This window comes from Garra rufa, chromosome 20 (assembly GCF_049309525.1).
Source record: "Garra rufa chromosome 20, GarRuf1.0, whole genome shotgun sequence".
Classification (NCBI taxonomy): domain Eukaryota; kingdom Metazoa; phylum Chordata; class Actinopteri; order Cypriniformes; family Cyprinidae; genus Garra; species Garra rufa.
Window position 1 is genome coordinate 41578894 of NC_133380.1, and position 20091 is coordinate 41598984.

Consider the following 20091-nt stretch of genomic DNA (forward strand, 5'->3'; position numbering starts at 1 on the left):
GATCGCCATTGTGTGACTCAGGTGCAGAGGAAGACAAGAATGTCTCAGATTGAGGTGTTCTGTTGTTGGATATCATAATGAACATAGCAGTCGTCATTTACTCCCGACATCTGAGCCGCTGAAGACGCAGAGGATGGCGTTACATCCGTTTTTTAAAGGAAAGAGCCGATCCCGATCTACATATGCGTCTATGTTCGTGCGAATCATTCCTGATGCAGCTTCACCCACAGCAGAAGTGAGGATAAGGGTTTTTTCATGCATCTTTGCAAACCGCCTTTCTTAATAATGTGCTTGTTGGTAAGTTTCGCCGATAAACGCGGCTAAATGCAGCTAAAGTAGAGAGGGTCCCAGAGAGGGGCGGGGCGAGCAGAGCTCATTTGCATTTAAAGGGGCCATGTCTTAAAATGAGCTGAAATATTGCAGAGCTGATTTTGACAAGGTAAAAGGGTGTTTATTAACACTACTATTGAGAATTTCTAACCAAAGTATATTAGAGACTTTTCATTAAGACCCTAAAGAATCATATGAACTTGTGGAAAATGGGCATCCTATGACCCCTTTAAAATGAACGACTACTCTAGTTGAAGGCAGCCCTAGTGCCAACATGTAGCTGTGTTATGCTTCGGGCGTCCTGAGTTCAAGTCCTGGCTCACAGACCTTTCCTGATCCCATCTCTCTCTCGCACTTCATTTGCTGTCTAGCTACCGTCTTATCCAAATAAAGCCATAAAACACCAAAAATATCATCATAAAAAAAGTTTATTACTACAAACTATAGACTGGTAGTGTACATGTTGGTTTTGTGTGTTTTTTATGTGACAATGGTGCAATGGACAATGAAGACTAGCTCAAAAGAAACACGCAGTTGTAGTTGTGAATCCACATTTGGAGATGTAAGAAACACTCTGCAAACTCAAAGTCTATAATCAATGCCAACATAAGGCAGAATCTTGAGTTTACTCCCATCTCCATACGGATCCAGGGTGATGGACTGAGTCCAGTCGTACCAGTTATTGTGATTATCGTAGCAGCCGTTCACACCGGGCCATCGCTGCTGGCCTATCCTCATCAGGTCTCGCTCGCTGACCTCTCGGCTGACCCCTGGAAGGTCCGTCACTGGCAATTCTGCTATAAACCCACGTGTTTCTCTGCACTCTCTGGATTTCTTTATCTCTTGCTTGACGTCCTCACCCACAGATAAGCTCTTCCCTGAGTTTTCTGCAGTCAGTGAACTATTCTGAAAGCTGTGTTTTAAATGCTCTTTACTCTGGATTTCACATTCTGTTGATCTCTGACAATCGTTTGTAAATGTTTTGCCTGATATAGGTTTGATTTGTTGGCCATGAGGGTCATACGCTAGTTGCAGATGTGCAGTTTTAGTGCTGTCCTCTCTTTGGAGTTTGACAGTGTTATGCTGATTCTTCCTCGTCTTATCCTCAAAACCCTTTATGTTTGTGTCTGTCTCTGTGCTGGAGACCTCATCGATGTTAGCGTTGAGCGCAGCAGGTCTGAGTATATTGAGGAGGTCTGAAGGCTCATGCATCTGAATGTATGAATCTGAGATGGAGGAATTTTGTGGATTAGAAGTAATGCACATGGGTTGTACTGCTTTGACTGCTGGAAAGTGTTTTGCATCGCTGTGACTGGCAGAGCTGGTGTTTCTTTCTCTGATAATGATATTATGTTCATTTTGAGAATGCTGATTGGACAGAGAGGTCTTCAAGCTTGTGGTTTGTTGTAAATGCTTGATGGAGGAGGAATATGGTTTGATCGCACGAACAGGTATTTTACTCCTAAAACGGTTTGGATATTTCATGGTTTTATCTGGTACAGAACCCTGAGACGTTTCAGCCCTCTCAGTCTGGAACAGAGATCTGCCGTAGTCTTCTGTAAGGGTTTGTGTCGATCTACAAACACATTCAGCAGAAGTCGACTTGACCGCAAAGCTTGAGATCTCTTTTGCCGTGACTTCATTCACTCCAACCAGCCCCTGCCAGCGTCGGATAAGATTTTTTAAACGTTTAACAAGATCTTCATCTGTGCTTCTTTTTCTCAGTTCATTGATCAACTTTCCAAGCCTGGTTTCCTAAAATAAAACAAATCAAATCATTCCTCAATGCATTAACTAGCAACTGTTATCAACATTATTCCAAGTATCTTCTTTTGTGTTCAACAGAAGAAAGAAACTCACACAGGTTTGGAACAACTTTAGGGAGAGTAAATGATGTTTGATTGTGGATGAACCATCCCATTAATTAGCATTTTTAGTGTACACCACACCATCACATCTACAATGTCATATAAATTGGCTGATGTTCCATACTCTGATTCCACTTGAGTCTGTTAATCTGAATACCTTGATCAAGACTATCTCTAGACTGAAACACACAATGTTTCTTGGGCAGATTATTGACACTGTTGACCCTGATTTGTTGTCTGTCCAAACTGGGACTGTTGCCCATGACTTCAGACTTGCCACAGTGAGACCACATCTTAAAGAACCAAACCTGGACTCCACATTGGCTAATTTTTGTCCCATTTTAAATGAAAAAGTTAAAATCACAATTCTATCTATAAAAAATCTGGTCTGGTTTTTGTCTTAGCACAGCACAGAGTCAGTCCTCCTAAAGGGGTCATATTATGATTTTCACTTTTTGAATTTTAGCCAGTGTGTGGTGTGTGTGGTCATAAAAACATCTAAAAAGTTACAAATTTCAAAGTCCACTTCAAAGGGAGATATGTATAGTTTAAAAAAAATCCCTTTTCAAGAACTACAATGAACAGCTCCTTTGGACTACAGCCTTTGTTTTCTGCATGCTGTTATGTCACACCGCGGGGTCCATCCCGCCTACGGAAATTCCATTGGTTGGCGAGTGAGGAGGGATGAGTTGGGGATTCGCTTAACTTTAGTGATGTAGCATGGACAGCCACTTCTGGGATGCTTTAGCCGCTGGGAAATTCGTATAAACGTGAGCATTGACTAAAGTGTCCGCAAACCCTGCTGAAAAAAACAGCATATGCTGGTTAGGTATCCTTGGGTGCTGGGACGCTGGTTTAAGCTGGTTTATGCTGGTCATTTGCTGGTTTATGCTGGTTTAAGCTGGTTTATGCTGGTCCTTTACTGGTTTATGCTGGTCCTTTACTGGTTTATGCTGGTTTAAGCTGGTTTATGCTGGTCCTTTACTGGTTTATGCTGGTCCTTTGGTGGTTTATGCTGGTCCTTTGCTGGTTTATGCTGGTTTAAGCTGGTTTATGCTGGTCCTTTACTGGTTTATGCTGGTCCTTTGCTGGTTTATGCTGGTTTAAGCTGGTTTATGCTGGTCCTTTACTGGTTTATGCTGGTCCTTTGCTGGTTTATGCTGGTTTATGCTGGTCCTTTACTGGTTAATGCTGGTCCTTTGCTGGTTTATGCTGGTTTATGTTGGTCCTTTACTGGTTTATGCTGGTTTAAGCTGGTTTATGCTGGTCCTTTACTGGTTTATGCTGGTCCTTTGCTGGTTTATGCTGGTTTAAGCTGGTTTATGCTGGTCCTTTACTGGTTTATGCTGGTCCTTTGCTGGTTTATGCTGGTTTAAGCTGGTTTATGCTGGTCCTTTACTGGTTTATGCTGGTCCTTTGCTGGTTTATGCTGGTTTAAGATGGTTTATGCTGGTCCTTTACTGGTTTATGCTGGTCCTTTGCTGGTTTATGCTGGTCCTTTGCTGGTTTATGCTGGTTTAAGCTGGTTTATGCTGGTCCTTTACTGGTTTATGCTGGTCCTTTGCTGGTTTATGCTGGTTTAAGCTGGTTTATGTTGGTCCTTTACTGGTTTATGCTGGTCCTTTGCTGGTTTAAGATGGTCCTTTGCTGGTTTATGCTGGCTCTTTGCTGGTTTATGATGGTCCTTTGCTGGTTTATGCTGGTCCTTTGCTGGTTTATGCTGGTCATTTGCTGGTTTATGCTGGTCCTTTGCTGGTTTATGCTGGTCATTTGCTGGTTTATGCTGGTCCTTTGCTGGTTTATGCTGGTTTAAGCTGGTTTATGTTGGTCCTTTACTGGTTTATGCTGGTCCTTTGCTGGTTTATGCTGGTCATTTGCTGGTTTATGCTGGTCCTTTGCTGGTTTATGCTGGTCCTTTGCTGGTTTATGCTGGTCATTTGCTGGTTTATGCTGGTTTAAGCTGGTTTATGTTGGTCCTTTACTGGTTTATGCTGGTCCTTTGCTGGTTTAAGATGGTCCTTTGCTGGTTTATGCTGGTTTAAGCTGGTTTATGCTGGTCCTTTACTGGTTTATGCTGGTCCTTTGCTGGTTTATGCTGGTTTAAGCTGGTTTATGTTGGTCCTTTACTGGTTTATGCTGGTCCTTTGCTGGTTTAAGATGGTCCTTTACTGGTTTATGCTGGTCCTTTGCTGGTTTATGCTGGTTTAAGCTGGTTTATGTTGGTCCTTTACTGGTTTATGCTGGTCCTTTGCTGGTTTAAGATGGTCCTTTACTGGTTTATGCTGGTCCTTTGCTGGTTTATGCTGGTCCTTTGCTGGTTTATGCTGGTCATTTGCTGGTTTATGCTGGTCCTTTGCTGGTTTATGCTGGTTTAAGCTGGTTTATGTTGGTCCTTTACTGGTTTATGCTGGTCCTTTGCTGGTTTAAGATGGTCCTTTACTGGTTTATGCTGGTCCTTTGCTGGTTTATGCTGGTCCTTTGCTGGTTTATGCTGGTCATTTGCTGGTTTATGCTGGTCATTTGCTGGTTTATGCTGGTCCTTTGCTGGTTTATGATAGTCCTTTGCTGGTTTATGCTAGTCCTTTGCTGGCTCTTTGCTGGTTTATGCTGGTCCTTTGCTGGTTTAAGCTGATTGTTTGCTGGTTTATGCTGGTCATTTGCTGGTTTAAGCTGGTCCTTTGCTGGTATATGCTGGTCCTTTGCTGGTTTATGCTGGTCATTTGCTGGTTTATGCTGGTCATTTGCTGGTTTATGCTGGTCATTTGCTGGTTTATGCTAGTCCTTTGCTGGCTCTTTGCTGGTTTATGTTGGTCATTTGCTGGTTTAAGCTGGTCCTTTGCTGGTTTATGCTGGTTGTTTGCTGGTATATGCTGGTCCTTTGCTGGTTTATGCTGGTCATTTGCTGGTTTATGCTAGTCATTTGCTGGTTTATGCTAGTCCTTTTCTGGCTCTTTGCTGGTTTATGCTGGTCATTTGCTGGTTTATGCTGGTCATTTGCTGGTTTATGCTAGTCCTTTGCTGGCTCTTTGCTGGTTTATGCTGGTCATTTGCTGGTTTAAGCTGGTCCTTTGCTGGTTTATGCTGGTATATGCTGGTCCTTTGCTGGTTTATGCTGGTCATTTGCTGGTTTATGCTAGTCATTTGCTGGTTTATGCTAGTCCTTTTCTGGCTCTTTGCTGGTTTATGCTGGTCATTTGCTGGTTTATGCTGGTCATTTGCTGGTTTAAGATGGTCCTTTGCTGGCTCTTTGCTGGTTTATGCTGGTCATTTGCTGGTTTATGCTGGTCCTTTGCTGGTTTATGCTGGTCATTTGCTGGTTTATGCTGGTCATTTGCTGGTTTAAGATGGTCCTTTGCTGGTATATGCTGGTCATTTGCTGGTTTATGCTGGTCATTTGCTGGTTTATGCTGGTTTAAGATGGTTTATGCTGGTCCTTTACTGGTTTATGATGGTCCTTTGCTGGATTATGCTGGTTTAAGCTGGTTTATGATGGTCCTTTACTGGTTTATGCTGGTTTAAGCTGGTTTATGCTGGTCCTTTACTGGTTTATGCTGGTCCTTTGGTGGTTTATGCTGGTCCTTTGCTGGTTTATGCTGGTTTAAGCTGGTTTATGCTGGTCCTTTACTGGTTTATGCTGGTCCTTTGCTGGTTTATGCTGGTTTAAGATGGTTTATGCTGGTCCTTTACTGGTTTATGCTGGTCCTTTGCTGGTTTATGCTGGTCCTTTGCTGGTTTATGCTGGTTTATGCTGGTCCTTTACTGGTTTATGCTGGTCCTTTGCTGGTTTATGCTGGTTTAAGCTGGTTTATGCTGGTCCTTTACTGGTTTATGCTGGTCCTTTGCTGGTTTATGCTGGTCCTTTGCTGGTTTATGCTGGTTTATGCTGGTCCTTTACTGGTTAATGCTGGTCCTTTGCTGGTTTATGCTGGTTTATGTTGGTCCTTTACTGGTTTATGCTGGTTTAAGCTGGTTTATGCTGGTCCTTTGCTGGTTTATGCTGGTTTAAGCTGGTTTATGCTGGTCCTTTACTGGTTTATGCTGGTCCTTTGCTGGTTTATGCTGGTTTAAGCTGGTTTATGCTGGTCCTTTACTGGTTTATGCTGGTCCTTTGCTGGTTTATGCTGGTTTAAGCTGGTTTATGCTGGTCCTTTACTGGTTTATGCTGGTCCTTTGCTGGTTTATGCTGGTCCTTTGCTGGTTTATGCTGGTTTAAGCTGGTTTATGCTGGTCCTTTACTGGTTTATGCTGGTCCTTTGCTGGTTTATGATGGTTTAAGATGGTTTATGTTGGTCCTTTACTGGTTTATGCTGGTCCTTTGCTGGTTTAAGATGGTCCTTTGCTGGTTTATGCTGGCTCTTTGCTGGTTTATGATGGTCCTTTGCTGGTTTATGCTGGTCCTTTGCTGGTTTATGCTGGTCATTTGCTGGTTTATGCTGGTCCTTTGCTGGTTTATGCTGGTCATTTGCTGGTTTATGCTGGTCCTTTGCTGGTTTATGCTGGTTTATGCTGGTTTATGTTGGTCCTTTACTGGTTTATGCTGGTCCTTTGCTGGTTTATGCTGGTCATTTGCTGGTTTATGCTGGTCCTTTGCTGGTTTATGCTGGTCCTTTGCTGGTTTATGCTGGTCATTTGCTGGTTTATGCTGGTTTAAGCTGGTTTATGTTGGTCCTTTACTGGTTTATGCTGGTCCTTTGCTGGTTTAAGATGGTCCTTTGCTGGTTTATGCTGGTTTAAGCTGGTTTATGCTGGTCCTTTACTGGTTTATGCTGGTCCTTTGCTGGTTTATGCTGGTTTAAGCTGGTTTATGTTGGTCCTTTACTGGTTTATGCTGGTCCTTTGCTGGTTTAAGGTGGTCCTTTACTGGTTTATGCTGGTCCTTTGCTGGTTTATGCTGGTTTAAGATGGTTTATGTTGGTCCTTTACTGGTTTATGCTGGTCCTTTGCTGGTTTATGCTGGTCCTTTGCTGGTTTATGCTGGTCCTTTGCTGGTTTATGCTGGTCATTTGCTGGTTTATGCTGGTCCTTTGCTGGTTTATGATAGTCCTTTGCTGGTTTATGCTAGTCCTTTGCTGGCTCTTTGCTGGTTTATGCTGGTCCTTTGCTGGTTTAAGCTGATTGTTTGCTGGTTTATGCTGGTCATTTGCTGGTTTAAGCTGGTCCTTTGCTGGTATATGCTGGTCATTTGCTGGTTTATGCTGGTCATTTGCTGGTTTATGCTAGTCCTTTGCTGGCTCTTTGCTGGTTTATGTTGGTCATTTGCTGGTTTAAGCTGGTCCTTTGCTGGTTAATGCTGGTCCTTTGCTGGTTTATGCTGGTCATTTGCTGGTTTAAGCTGGTCCTTTGCTGGTATATGCTGGTCATTTGCTGGTTTATGCTGGTCATTTGCTGGTTTATGCTAGTCCTTTGCTGGCTCTTTGCTGGTTTATGCTGGTCCTTTGCTGGTTTATGCTGGTCATTTGCTGGTTTATGCTGGTCATTTGCTGGTTTATGCTAGTCCTTTGCTGGCTCTTTGCTGGTTTATGTTGGTCATTTGCTGGTTTAAGCTGGTCCTTTGCTGGTTAATGCTGGTCCTTTGCTGGTTTATGCTGGTCATTTGCTGGTTTATGCTAGTCATTTGCTGGTTTATGCTAGTCCTTTTCTGGCTCTTTGCTGGTTTATGCTGGTCATTTGCTGGTTTATGCTGGTCATTTGCTGGTTTATGCTAGTCCTTTGCTGGCTCTTTGCTGGTTTATGCTGGTCATTTGCTGGTTTAAGCTGGTCCTTTGCTGGTTTATGCTGGTATATGCTGGTCCTTTGCTGGTTTATGCTGGTCATTTGCTGGTTTATGCTAGTCATTTGCTGGTTTATGCTAGTCCTTTTCTGGCTCTTTGCTGGTTTATGCTGGTCATTTGCTGGTTTATGCTGGTCATTTGCTGGTTTAAGATGGTCCTTTGCTGGCTCTTTGCTGGTTTATGCTGGTCATTTGCTGGTTTATGCTGGTCCTTTGCTGGTTTATGCTGGTCATTTGCTGGTTTATGCTGGTCATTTGCTGGTTTATGCTGGTCATTTGCTGGTTTAAGATGGTCCTTTGCTGGTATATGCTGGTCATTTGCTGGTTTATGCTGGTCATTTGCTGGTTTATGCTGGTCATTTGCTGGTTTATGCTGGTCATTTGCTGGTTTATGCTGGTCCTTTGCTGGTTTATGCTGGTCATTTGCTGGTTTAAAGCTGGTCATTTGCTGGTTTATGCTGGTCCTTTGCTGGTTTATGCTGGCTCTTTGCTGGTTTATGATGGTTGTTTGCTGGTTTAAGCTGGTCCTTTGCTGGTTTATGCTGGCTCTTTGCTGGTTTATGCTGGTCATTTGCTGGTTTAAAGCTGGTCATTTGCTGGTTTATGCTAGTCATTTGCTGGTTTATGCTGGCTCTTTGCTGGTTTATGCTGGTTGTTTGCTGGTTTAAGCTGGTCCTTTGCTGGTTTATGCTGGCTCTTTGCTGGTTTAAAGCTGGTCATTTGCTGGTTTATGCTGGCTCTTTGCTGGTTTATGCTGGTTGTTTGCTGGTTTATGCTGGCTCTTTGCTGGTATATGATGGTCATTTGCTGGTTTATGCTGGTCATTTGCTGGTTTATGCTAGTCATTTGCTGGTTTATGCTGGTCATTTGCTGGTTTAAGCTGGTCCTTTGCTGGTTTATGCTGGCTCTTTGCTGGTTTATGCTGGTTGTTTGCTGGTTTAAGCTGGTCCTTTGCTGGTTTATGCTGGTCCTTTGCTGGTTTATGTTGGTTGTTTGCTGGTTTAAGCTGGTCCTTTGCTGGTTTATGCTGGCTCTTTGCTGGTTTATGCTGGTTGTTTGCTGGTTTAAGCTGGTCCTTTGCTGGTTTATGCTGGCTCTTTGCTGGTTTATGCTGGTTGTTTGCTGGTTTAAACTGGTCCTTTGCTGGTTTAAGCTGGTCCTTTGCTGGTTTATGCTGGCTCTTTGCTGGTTTAAGCTGGTCCTTTGCTGGTTTATGCTGGTCCTTTGCTGGTTTATGTTGGTCCTTTGCTGGTTTATGCTGGTCCTTTGCTGGTTTAAGATGGTCCTTTGCTGGTTTATGCTGGCCCTTTGCTGGTTTATGCTGGTCCTTTGCTGGTTTAAAGCTGGTCCTTTGCTGGTTTATGCTGGCTCTTTGCTGGTTTATGCTGGCTCTTTGCTGGTTTATGCTGGTCATTTGCTGGTTTAAAGCTGGTCCTTTGCTGGTTTAAAGCTGGTCATTTGCTGGTTTATGCTGGTCATTTGCTGGTTTAAAGCTGGTCCTTTGCTGGTTTAAAGTTGGTCCTTTGCTGGTTTAAAGTTGGTCCTTTGCTGGTTTATGCTGGTCCTTTGCTGGTTTATGCTGGCTCTTTGCTGGTTTATGCTGGTCATTTGCTGGTTTATGCTGGTCCTTTGCTGGTTTATGTTGGTCCTTTGCTGGTTTATGTTGGTCCTTTGCTGGTTTATGCTGGTCCTTTGCTGGTTTAAGCTGGTCCTTTGCTGGTTTATGCTGGCTCTTTGCTGGTTTATGCTGGCTCTTTGCTGGTTTATGCTGGCTCTTTGCTGGTTTATGCTGGTCCTTTGCTGGTTTAAAGCTGGTCCTTTGCTGGTTTAAAGCTGGTCATTTGCTGGTTTATGCTGGTCCATTGCTGGTTTATGTTGGTCCTTTGCTGGTTTATGCTGGCTCTTTGCTGGTTTATGCTGGCTCTTTGCTGGTTTATGCTGGTCATTTGCTGGTTTAAAGCTGGTCCTTTGCTGGTTTATGTTGGTCCTTTGCTGGTTTATGCTGGTCCTTTGCTGGTTTAAGCTGGTCCTTTGCTGGTTTAAAGCTGGTCCTTTGCTGGTTTAAAGCTGGTCATTTGCTGGTTTATGCTGGTCCTTTGCTGGTTTAAGATGGTCCTTTGCTGGTTTATGCTGGTCATTTGCTGGTTTAAAGCTGGTCCTTTGCTGGTTTAAAGCTGGTCATTTGCTGGTTTATGCTGGTCCTTTGCTGGTTTATACTGGTCCTTTGCTGGTTTAAGCTGGTCCTTTGCTGGTTTATGCTGGTCCTTTGCTGGTTTATGCTGGTCCTTTGCTGGTTTATGCTGGTCCTTTGCTGGTTTATGCTGGCTCTTTGCTGGTTTATGCTGGTCATTTGCTGGTTTAAAGCTGGTCCTTTGCTGGTTTAAAGCTGGTCCTTTGCTGGTTTATGCTGGTCATTTGCTGGTTTATGCTGGTCCTTTGCTGGTTTATGCTGGTCCTTTGCTGGTTTAAGCTGGTCCTTTGCTGGTTTATGCTGGCTCTTTGCTGGTTTATGCTGGTCATTTGCTGGTTTAAAGCTGGTCCTTTGCTGGTTTAAAGCTGGTCCTTTGCTGGTTTATGTTGGTCCTTTGCTGGTTTAAGCTGGTCCTTTGCTGGTTTATGCTGGTCCTTTGCTGGTTTATGCTGGTCCTTTGCTGGTTTATGCTGGTCCTTTGCTGGTTTATGCTGGTCCTTGACCAGCAACATGACCAGCATAAACCAGCAAAGGACCAGCATAAACCAGCAAAGAGCCAGCATAAACCAGCATCCCAGCACCAAAACATGCCTAACCAGCATATGCTGTTTTTTTCAGCAGGGAACTGCTCCGGTAGGCATGCTGGAGCTGCATTGTTGACGTGTGCGATATAGGGGGTCCAAAACATGCGGAGCTGCGGCTGATGTAAACACAAGCATTGACTAGAGTGACGATCATCGGTGTCCACGTCAGAGCCGCGCCGTTGATGTGTGCAGTTTGGGGTGAGAGATTTATTCATCATACAGTGTAGATAGCTTCACTAGCCTAATGCTGGAGCTGGCTTTAGGCATGTAAACAATTAAATAAATGAGCACAATGGGCATGGCAGGACTGAAATATTGTCTAAGCTGTTGGCCAATCACAATGCAGTGGGACTGCTAACCAATCACAACACATTTAGTTTTTTGGAAGGCGGGCATTCATCAAACCCGAAATTAATCGAGCCATTTGTGGCAGCCTGGAGAGAAAGCTATTGTAATAATGTAAATTATGTGAAAAATAATGCATTTTTGAACCACCATGCATGAGAACATGTTCTAGTGCACCCGAAAAATGAATATATTGTGTTTGGTCCCAATGAACACTGTTTACACGATTTCAAAACTAAATCTCTACACTTGGGTGTTTGGTTTGACAATAACCTCAAATTTAATAAGCAGATAAGTACTGTGGTCAAATCCTGTTTTTATCATATCTGTCATCTTTCAAAAGTGAAGGCATTTCTATCTATAAAGAAGCTTGAAATAGCTATGCATGCATTTGTAACATCTCAGCTAGACTACTGCAGTTCTCTGTATGTTGGAGTTTCTCAGTCCTATGTTTCTCTTTTGCAGCTAGTTCAGAACACAGCAGCTCAGCTTCTTACTGGAAACACAAATATGAGACTATTACACCGGTTTTAATCTCACTTCATTGGTTGCCAGTTAAGTATAGAATCGATTTTAAAATCTTAATGTTTGTTTTTGAAATCTCTTCACAGTTAGGCCCCACAGCACTTAACTGATCCAGTGTTGCCAACTTGGCGACTTTGTCGCTAGATTTAGCGACTTTTCAGACCCCCTTAGCGACTTTTTTTTTTTTAAAAAGCGGCTAGCGACAAATGTAGCGACTTCTTGGACAAACCTTATTTAGTTTATTAGACTCTCTGGTACTGCCGCGCGAGCGCGAAGTCGTGCTTTTCCTCTCTTTCTGTCTGCGTCTGCTCTGTTCAGTGAGCGGCAGAGCACTTTCAGATAAAAAAGGATATTCTGATGCTTCTTAACTCTATTTTACATGCAAGTATAGCCGAAGTTACAGCACAGCCATTGTCTTAATTGTATGTGTATTTGATTTCATCAGACAATGTCGTGATTATGAATAACGATTTTAGTGAAGATAAATATCTTCGAGAGCTGGTTATATAGTCCTAATGGGCCGCGTTTCAGTCACTATTTCATATTTACTCCGTTGTCTGGCGAAAGAAACCATAAAATATATCAATATATCAATGAAATACATAAATGAAAACAGTTTCATTGAATTTGGCTGCATTAAATAGCAGTATGTGAGCACAGAGACGCAAGACAATACGACGTACTGACGTCATGAATATGCTAATGAGCGCATGACGTCATTTAGCGACATTTGGCGACTTTTCAAGAAGGGTTTAGCTACTTTCCATTGAAAAAAGTTGGCAACACTGAACTGATCTGTTACAGCATTGGACTCCATCAAGACCATTCAGATCTACTAATTAGGATCTGTTGCAAGTGCCTAAGACAAGACTAAAAACCAGAGGTGACCATGCTTTTTCTGTTGTTGGCCCAATACTATAGAATAGTCTCCCGTTTCATATCGGAACTGCCCCAACCTTGTCTGTTTTCAAATCTTAAGACCTCTAAAGACCTATTCTTAATATATCTTGATCTGTTGTTTTATGAATCTGTTCTGTTCTGTTTTATAATTGTGTTTTTTGTTGCTGTGTGTTTTAATTGTCGTATGGTGATCTAAAGCACTTTGGCCAACTTCAGTTGTTTTTAAATTGTGCTCTATAAATAAAATTGCATTGTATTGTGTTGTTGGGGTTAATTCATTGTAACATAGTAAGTTATTTTCTTACCATTAGAGCCTCTTTAGTCATGGGGTAACTTTCCAGGCAGCATATCACATCCAGTACAGCCATCATGTTCTGTATCTGCTGACAGACAGAATTAAGCTAATGTCATTTCATAATATCTTCCATGCATTAAAAAAACCCTACAATGCTTAATGATTTCACATGACTAATAATGTTTCTGTATGTTCCTGTCTGTTTTTCTGAGGCTGATCATATTCAGGAAAGTATTGGGGGCTTGTGTATTTGAATGTGCTCTCACATGTGCACCTGCAGAGACTCTTTCACATCACAGTTAGCAGTTGTGGTTGCAAATGCAAATGTGACACGCTTGCATACCCATTTCTCTTAGAATCTGTGAAAAACGCCCCAGGGAGTTAAAGAATGAAAATAAACCTCAGCACAGTGAGACTGAGCAAAATAGCAAACAACTTTTTAGATGATTTTACATTACCCCTATTGACGTCTATAGTGTGTTTCTTCATACTATGGAAGTCAATGGGGATCAGCAACTGCTACCAACATTATTCAAAATATCTTCTTCTGCATTCAACAGAAGAAAGAAAGAAAAGCATGCAGTTGAAATAATGCTTTCCTAATACTCTCCACATAAAGCACTGAAAGAATGGATAGAAAATGCAGTATGTAGTTAAAATGCATAGTTAAATGAAGAGACAGTTACTACTGATGATGCATATCCAGCACCGCTATACTAGACAACACCGTGAAGGATTGTAGTCATTACTTGGGTCTATAACTCACGTTATTTTGAGCATCCATGGCCTGAAGGAGCTGTTCTTTGAGCTGATGAAGTCTTGATGAAGCTCTTTTCATTGTCAGACAGTGACAGAGTAAGAACACATAATACTAGCAGAGCTCTTCTAACACGCACACGGCTCTCATGTGAAAGACCTTCAGTGCCAGCCCTGTATGAGCGCATCTGTCCGTGTCCATGCAGGCAAATGACTAAACTGCCCAAGAAAAGGCTTGTGCAGGTGCAGTAGTGGTCTCACATGGCCCACAGAGTTCTCAATGACAACCACATATGAATCCAAGAAACTATGCTTCAGCAGTTTAAAAAAAAAAAGTTTTTATGAGCTCATATTTGCTGATAGACTACACACAATACTTTTAAACATTTATTCATCACACATACAGTGGTGTGGAAAAGTGTTGCTGAGTTTTTATTTTTTTGTCACACTTTAATGTTTCAGATCATCAAATAAATTAAAATATTAATCAAAGATAACACAAGTAAACAACATGCAGTTTTTGAATAAAGTTTTTTTATTATGAAGGGAAAACAAACTCAAAACCCACATGGCCCTGTGTGAAAAAGTGTTTGCCCCCTAAACTTAATAACTGGTTGGGCCACCCTTAGCAGCAACAACTGCGATCAAGCGTTTGCCATAACTTGCGATGAGTCTGTTACAGCGCTGTGCAGGAATTGTGGTCCACTCATCTTGGCAGAATTGTTGTAATTCAGCCACATTCAACCACCTTTTTAAGGTGATGCCACAGCATCTCAATAGGATTCAGGTCAGGATTTTGACTAGGCCACTCCACAGTCTTCAATTTGTTTTTCTTCAGCCATTCAGAGGTGGATTTGCTGGTGTGTTTTGGATCATTGTCCTGCTGCAGAACCCAAGTTCGCTTCAGCTTGAGGTCACCAACAGATGGCCGGATATTGTCCTTCAGGGTTTTTTTGGTAGACAGCAGAATTCATGGTTCCATTTATCACAGTCTTTCCAGGTCCAGAAGCAGCAAAACAGCCCCAGACGATCACACTACCACCACCAGATTTTACTGTTGGTATGATGTTCTTTTTCTGAAATGCTGTGTTACTTTTACGCCAGATGTGATGGGACACACACCTTCCAAAAAGTTCAACTTTTGTCTCGTCAGTCCACAGAGTATTTTCCCAAAAGTCTTGGGGATCATCAAGATGTGTTCTGGCAAAACTGAGACGAGCCTTTATGTTCTTTTTGCTCATCAGCGGTTTTCGTCTCGGAACTCTGCCATGCAGGCCATTTGCCCAGTGTCTTTCTTATGGTGGAGTCATGAACACTGACCTTAACTGAGGCAGAGAGGTCTACAGTTCTTTAGATGTTGTTGTGGGGTCTTTTGTGACCTCTTAGATGAGTCATTGCTGCGCTCTTGGGGTAATTTTGGGTCGGTCGGCCACTCCTGGAAGGTTCGCCACTGTTCCATGTTTTGGCCTTTTGTGGATAATGGCTCTCACTGTGGTTCGCTGAAGTCCCAAAGCTTTAGAAATGGCTTTATAACCTTTTCCAGACTGATAGATCTCAATTACTTTCTTTCTCATTTGTTCCTGAATTTCTTTGGATCTCAACATGATGTGGGGGGGCCACAAAAAAATCATTAAGGAGGCCAACACATTTCACAGCATATACAGCAGAACACAGTTTTACTGTGCAGTTCAGACAAACAACAACTAAAAGTTCACACTTTGTAAATCTGTTCTAATTGAAATGTGTGCACAGCATAAATGAGTACACCCCCTCTGAAACTTAAGAAGTTCAGCAATTACTCTTTACTTAGAAGACATGTTAGGGTTCTTTAGAGACATACTATTCCAGCAAGTCTGCTTGATCAGTTACCAAAGAAGAATGTTATTCAGGAAAACACAATCTTCTCATCAAAGTGATAAAATGTTGTGTTGCAAAAATTCTAGTGTAACCTTAAAGCAAGTTTTGATCAACAGGTAAGTATATTGAACCAAAACTGTTACAGATAAGTAATTTTCCTGATAATTAAAAGTGTTATAGTCCACTAAATCATACTCCGGCTTAATGCTGGCAACAATGGAACCACTTGAGAAAGAACTACCAGATGATTTATTTCTTAGCTTAAAAGAGGACAAGATGAATACCAATTATTGTTTTAAGTGTGAAAATATAGTAACACCGACATTCAAAAACAATGGACTTGTGACAAGGCCCCTGAAATAATCAGGCCTTCACTTTAAGTTTTAATTTAGTGATGAGAGAGTTTTTGCTAGAAAAAGAGCAGGAGAAACATCAAGAAAGTGTCTCAGAGCAAAATCAATGTTTGTGGTCAGGTGAAATGTGAGGGATGTTTGTCAGCTTACAGGCTTGAGGTCAGTGTATATGGTCCTCTCATGGTGAAGGACTCATCACAGAATCACATTCAGGTGCGGGGTGATCGTTGGCCCCCAAGACCTCGAGGCCCTATGACCTCTGTCTCCCTAGTGATGACCCTGGGTGTTGGTGCAGGTGTCTTTGTCATTCTGGAGCAGAGCCTCCAAAATCTTGACCTTTCGTGGGATCGAATTCTCTTTCCTGTTACACTTAAACCTCAAGAGTTCCAGACAAACATTTTTAAAATAGAAAGAAAGATAAAATAGTCCAATGCATCATCTATAGAAATAAATTAGTATTTTAATTTAGTAGAGTATAATGGTAGTTTGTTAGTGGTGAAAGAAGATACGATGGTATTGTAGGCTGATGGACAACTATCTGTCAGTTTGATTCTTTGGCTGTAGTAGCTGATTTTGCAGTGGCAGACTTTAGCCCTGGAGAAATGTTACCAGGGAGTGCCTTGTCACAAAATTAGATTTGAAAGAGTTATGCTGCTATTTGATGGGGGATCTGCTCCTTCTATGCCAGTGGTAGTTTGTGGAGACACCCAAATACCCCCATGTGGAGAAGTATTAATTTAGGGTTCGGTTGATGGAGCGCCACCAGGAGAAATAGAAGGTATGTTGGAGCCTGGTTCTTTATTCTGTCATTGTGATGTGTTAGTATCTGTGTTTGTGTTATTAATGTAACAGAGGAAGCTCATACTCTTCATGATGGAATGAAAATTGTGGTTCTGTTTACAAATACAGAGGTGGGTGAAGGGACGGAAGTAGAACAAGAGGGGGATGATCAAACTGTGATCTGCTGATACCCTGATTGCCCATCTTCAATTGGACTCTAGAGGATTTAATGCAGCACAAATGCATGCTAATCGCCAAATACTAGAGTGTTATAATCAACTTTTGTGTACTAAGGATACTGATTCAGGTAGGACACATTTAGTCAGTCACCAGATCGATACAGGACTGCTTCACCTATTAAGATTGCCCCTCATCGGGTTCACTCCATTTACAACAGGAAGTGACAGACCACATAAAGCAAATGCTGGACAACAGCATCATTCACTCTTTTTGTAGCCCATTAGTAGCTCCAGCGGTACAAGTCAGAAGTCTACATTTCTGTATTGACTATGGGAAGTTATGTGTATGAGGTTACACAGGAAGATGTTTATCACTTTCTAAGGATAGATGATGCGTTGGCTAGTCTAGCAAATGTTTGTTGGTTTTAAGTTTTAGCTTGTGTAAGTCCCCTTTTACTTTCTAAACTGATGGACCTGGTTTTGGCAGATCTTCAGTGGACTACACAGGTGCTGGTCATATAATTAGAATATCTTCGAAAAGTTTATTTATTTCACTAATTCGATTCATGAAGTGAAACTTGTATAATGTATACATTCATTCCACACAGACTGATATATTTCAAGTGTTTATTTCTTTTAATTTTGATGATTATAACTGACAACTAATGAAAACCCCAAATTCAGTCTCTCAGAAAATTAGAATATTATTTAAGACCAATACAAAGAAAGGATTTTTAGAAATCTTGGCCAACTGAAAAGTATGAACATGAAAAGTATGAGCATGTACAGCACTCAATAGTTAGGGCTGCTTTTGCCTGAATGACTGCAGCGATGCGGCGTGGCATGGAGTGGATCAGTCTGTGGCACTGCTGGTGTTATGAGACCCAGGTTGCTCTGATAGTGGCCTTCAGCTCTTCTGCATTGTTGGGTCTGGCATATCGCATCTTCCTCTTCACAATACCCCATAGATTTTCTGTGGGGTTAAGGTCAGGCGAGTTTGTTGGCCAATTAAGAGCAGGGATACCATGGTCCTTAAATCAGGTACTGGTAGCTTTGGCACTGTGTGCAGGTGTCAAGTCCTGTTAGAAAATGAAATCTGCATCTCCATAAAGTTGGTCAGCAGCAGGAAGCATGAAGTGCTCTAAAACGTCCTGGTATACAGCTGCGTTGACCTTGGACCTCAGAAAACCCAGTGGACCAACACCAGCAGATGACACTGCACTCCAAACCATCGCTGACTGTGGAAACTACACTGGACCTCAAGCAACGTGGATTCTGTGCCTCTCCTCTCTTCCTCCAGACTCTGGGACCCTGATTTCCAAAGGAAATGCCAAATTTACTTTCATCAGAGAACATAACTTTGGAGCACTCAGCAGCAGTGCAGTCTGTTTTGTCTTTAGCCCAGACGAGACGCTTCTGACGCTGTCTGTTGTTCAAGAGTGGCTTGACACAAGGAGTGCGACAGCTGAAACCCATGTCTTGCATTCGTCTGTGTGTAGTGGTTCTTGAAGCACTGACTCCGGCTGCAGTCCAGTCTTTGTCAATCTCCCCCACATTTTTGAATGGGTTTTGTTTCACAATTCTCTCCAGGGTGTGGTTATCCCTATTGCTTGTGCACTTTTTTCTACCACATCGTTTCCTTCCCTTTGCCTCTCTATTAATGTGCTTGGACACCGGGCTCTGTGAACAGCCAGCCTCTTTTGCAATGACCTTTTGTGTCTTGCCCTCGTTGTGCAAGGTGTCAATGGTCGTCTTTTGGACAACTGTCAAATCAGCAGTCTTACCTCTCATATAGGTCCTTTAAAGTATCTTGGAGAGGAGAGGTGTCCAAGTCGCAATATCTAGCTACTGGAGTACCTCAGGGCTCAGTTCTTGGACCGCTTCTCTTCTTTGTCTACATGACATCACTAGGTTCTGCCATTCAGAAACATGGCTTTTCATATCACTGCTATGCTGAAGACACTCAGCTCTAGCTCTCATTCCATCCTGATGATCGGACGGTAGCTGCTTGCCTCTCAGCTCAGGGTATATCCTTTTAAAGTCACTTAGTGATTGTCTGATGTGTTGTATCAGATACAGTCCATTAAGAGGGGTGCAACTGTAGTGGTCTACTACAATCGTATAAAACCATGCATTTCTCAATGTTTCAGAGATGTTGGAGGGGGATGATGAGTCACTACAGCGACTGGTGGATCAGCCAACCCTTCAACAAGTGCCTCTGGGGGTGTCTACTCTGTACAACATCATACAGAGGGAAAACTGAGCTCCATAGAGGAAAAGAGCACACTTCATCATCATGGTTTATCTGTGGCTTCAGTGCCGCAGTCATCTTTGGAGTTGGCAACTAACCAGTGGATGATGCTGAGTGTACTATGAAGGATGCTATGGCCCCTTCTGCAGAGATGTCTCAACCTGTACGACAAAGGAAGTCCAAGGATTATCATTTTGACTTTAGGATGAGTCCTCCTGAATTAGAGGAGGAATAGTGTAGAACAGGGTTCCTCAATTAGTTTTGAGTATTCTAAACAAATGAACAACAAAAGATCTCCATGTCTGCCTCCAAGTCAACTGTTCTTGCTCACTTCCAATCTTTTATGAGTGATTGTGTTTTTAGTTAATAAAACTGTTACTGCTTGCAGCTGAGACAAATAATTGTAATCAATTATAATTTTTATATACATTTGTGACCCTGGAGCACAAAACCAGTCTTAAGTAGCACAGGTATATTTGCAGCAGTAGCCACTGTATGGGTCAAAATGATTTCTCCTATGCCAAAAATCATTAGGATATTAAGTAAAAATCATGTTCCACAAATCTCAAACTTACATTCTTAAACTTCATTTGGACAATATTAAAAACGATTTTCTCAGTATTTTGATTTTTTTTTTGCAACCTCAGATTCCAGATTTTCAAATAGTTTCATCTTGGCCAAATATTGTTCTATCCTAACACACCATACATCAATTAAAAAAAAAAATAAATAAAAAAAAAAATAAAAAAAATAATAATTGACCCTTATGTGGTCCAGGGTCACATTTCTCTTTTGAGCCAATTTGCTACACTAAATAGTAATATAAAACAATAGTAATAAAAATGAAAAATTCACATAAAATAATTAAAAATAAAATAACTATAAAACATAATTCAAAATATAAAAACTATAAAAGTATATAAATTGGCCTGTCGCTAATTAATGTGTTGACTGAGCTCAAACTAGGGTTATTATCGTTAATTGAAAACTAAAACTATTACACATACATCTTGAAGCACTAAAACCAAAAATAAACCAATAAAAATAAAAAGATAAAAATCTAAAAACTTGAAAATAAAGACAAAAGCATTTTAATTTGACTTTATG

The 20091-nt window shown here is 41.7% G+C and overlaps 1 protein-coding gene across 1 annotated transcript; it reads right to left on the minus strand.

Moving 5' to 3' along the window:
* Positions 1–836: 836 nt before the first annotated feature.
* On the minus strand, positions 837–13646 carry LOC141293554 (mediator of RNA polymerase II transcription subunit 26-like). Its single transcript, XM_073825576.1, has 3 exons — positions 13575–13646; positions 12819–12893; positions 837–2085 (listed from the first exon to the last, which is right to left on the minus strand). Exons 1-3 carry the CDS (start codon positions 13644–13646, stop codon positions 913–915), a joined length of 1320 nt encoding a protein of 439 aa, XP_073681677.1. The 3' UTR covers positions 837–912.
* Between the last annotated feature and the right edge of the window lie 6445 nt (positions 13647–20091).

Bases quoted from the DNA above. Each gene is read 5' to 3' on its own strand.
- LOC141293554 (XM_073825576.1), bottom strand. From the start codon at position 13,646: ATGAAAAGAGCTTCATCAAGACTTCATCAGCTCAAAGAACAGCTCCTT. The intron at 12,894-13,574 runs GTGAGTTATAGA...GTCTGTCAGCAG, and splicing joins CCATGGATGCTCAAAATAAC to ATACAGAACATGATGGCTGT. The intron at 2,086-12,818 runs GTAAGAAAATAA...GTTTTATTTTAG, and splicing joins TGACTAAAGAGGCTCTAATG to GAAACCAGGCTTGGAAAGTT.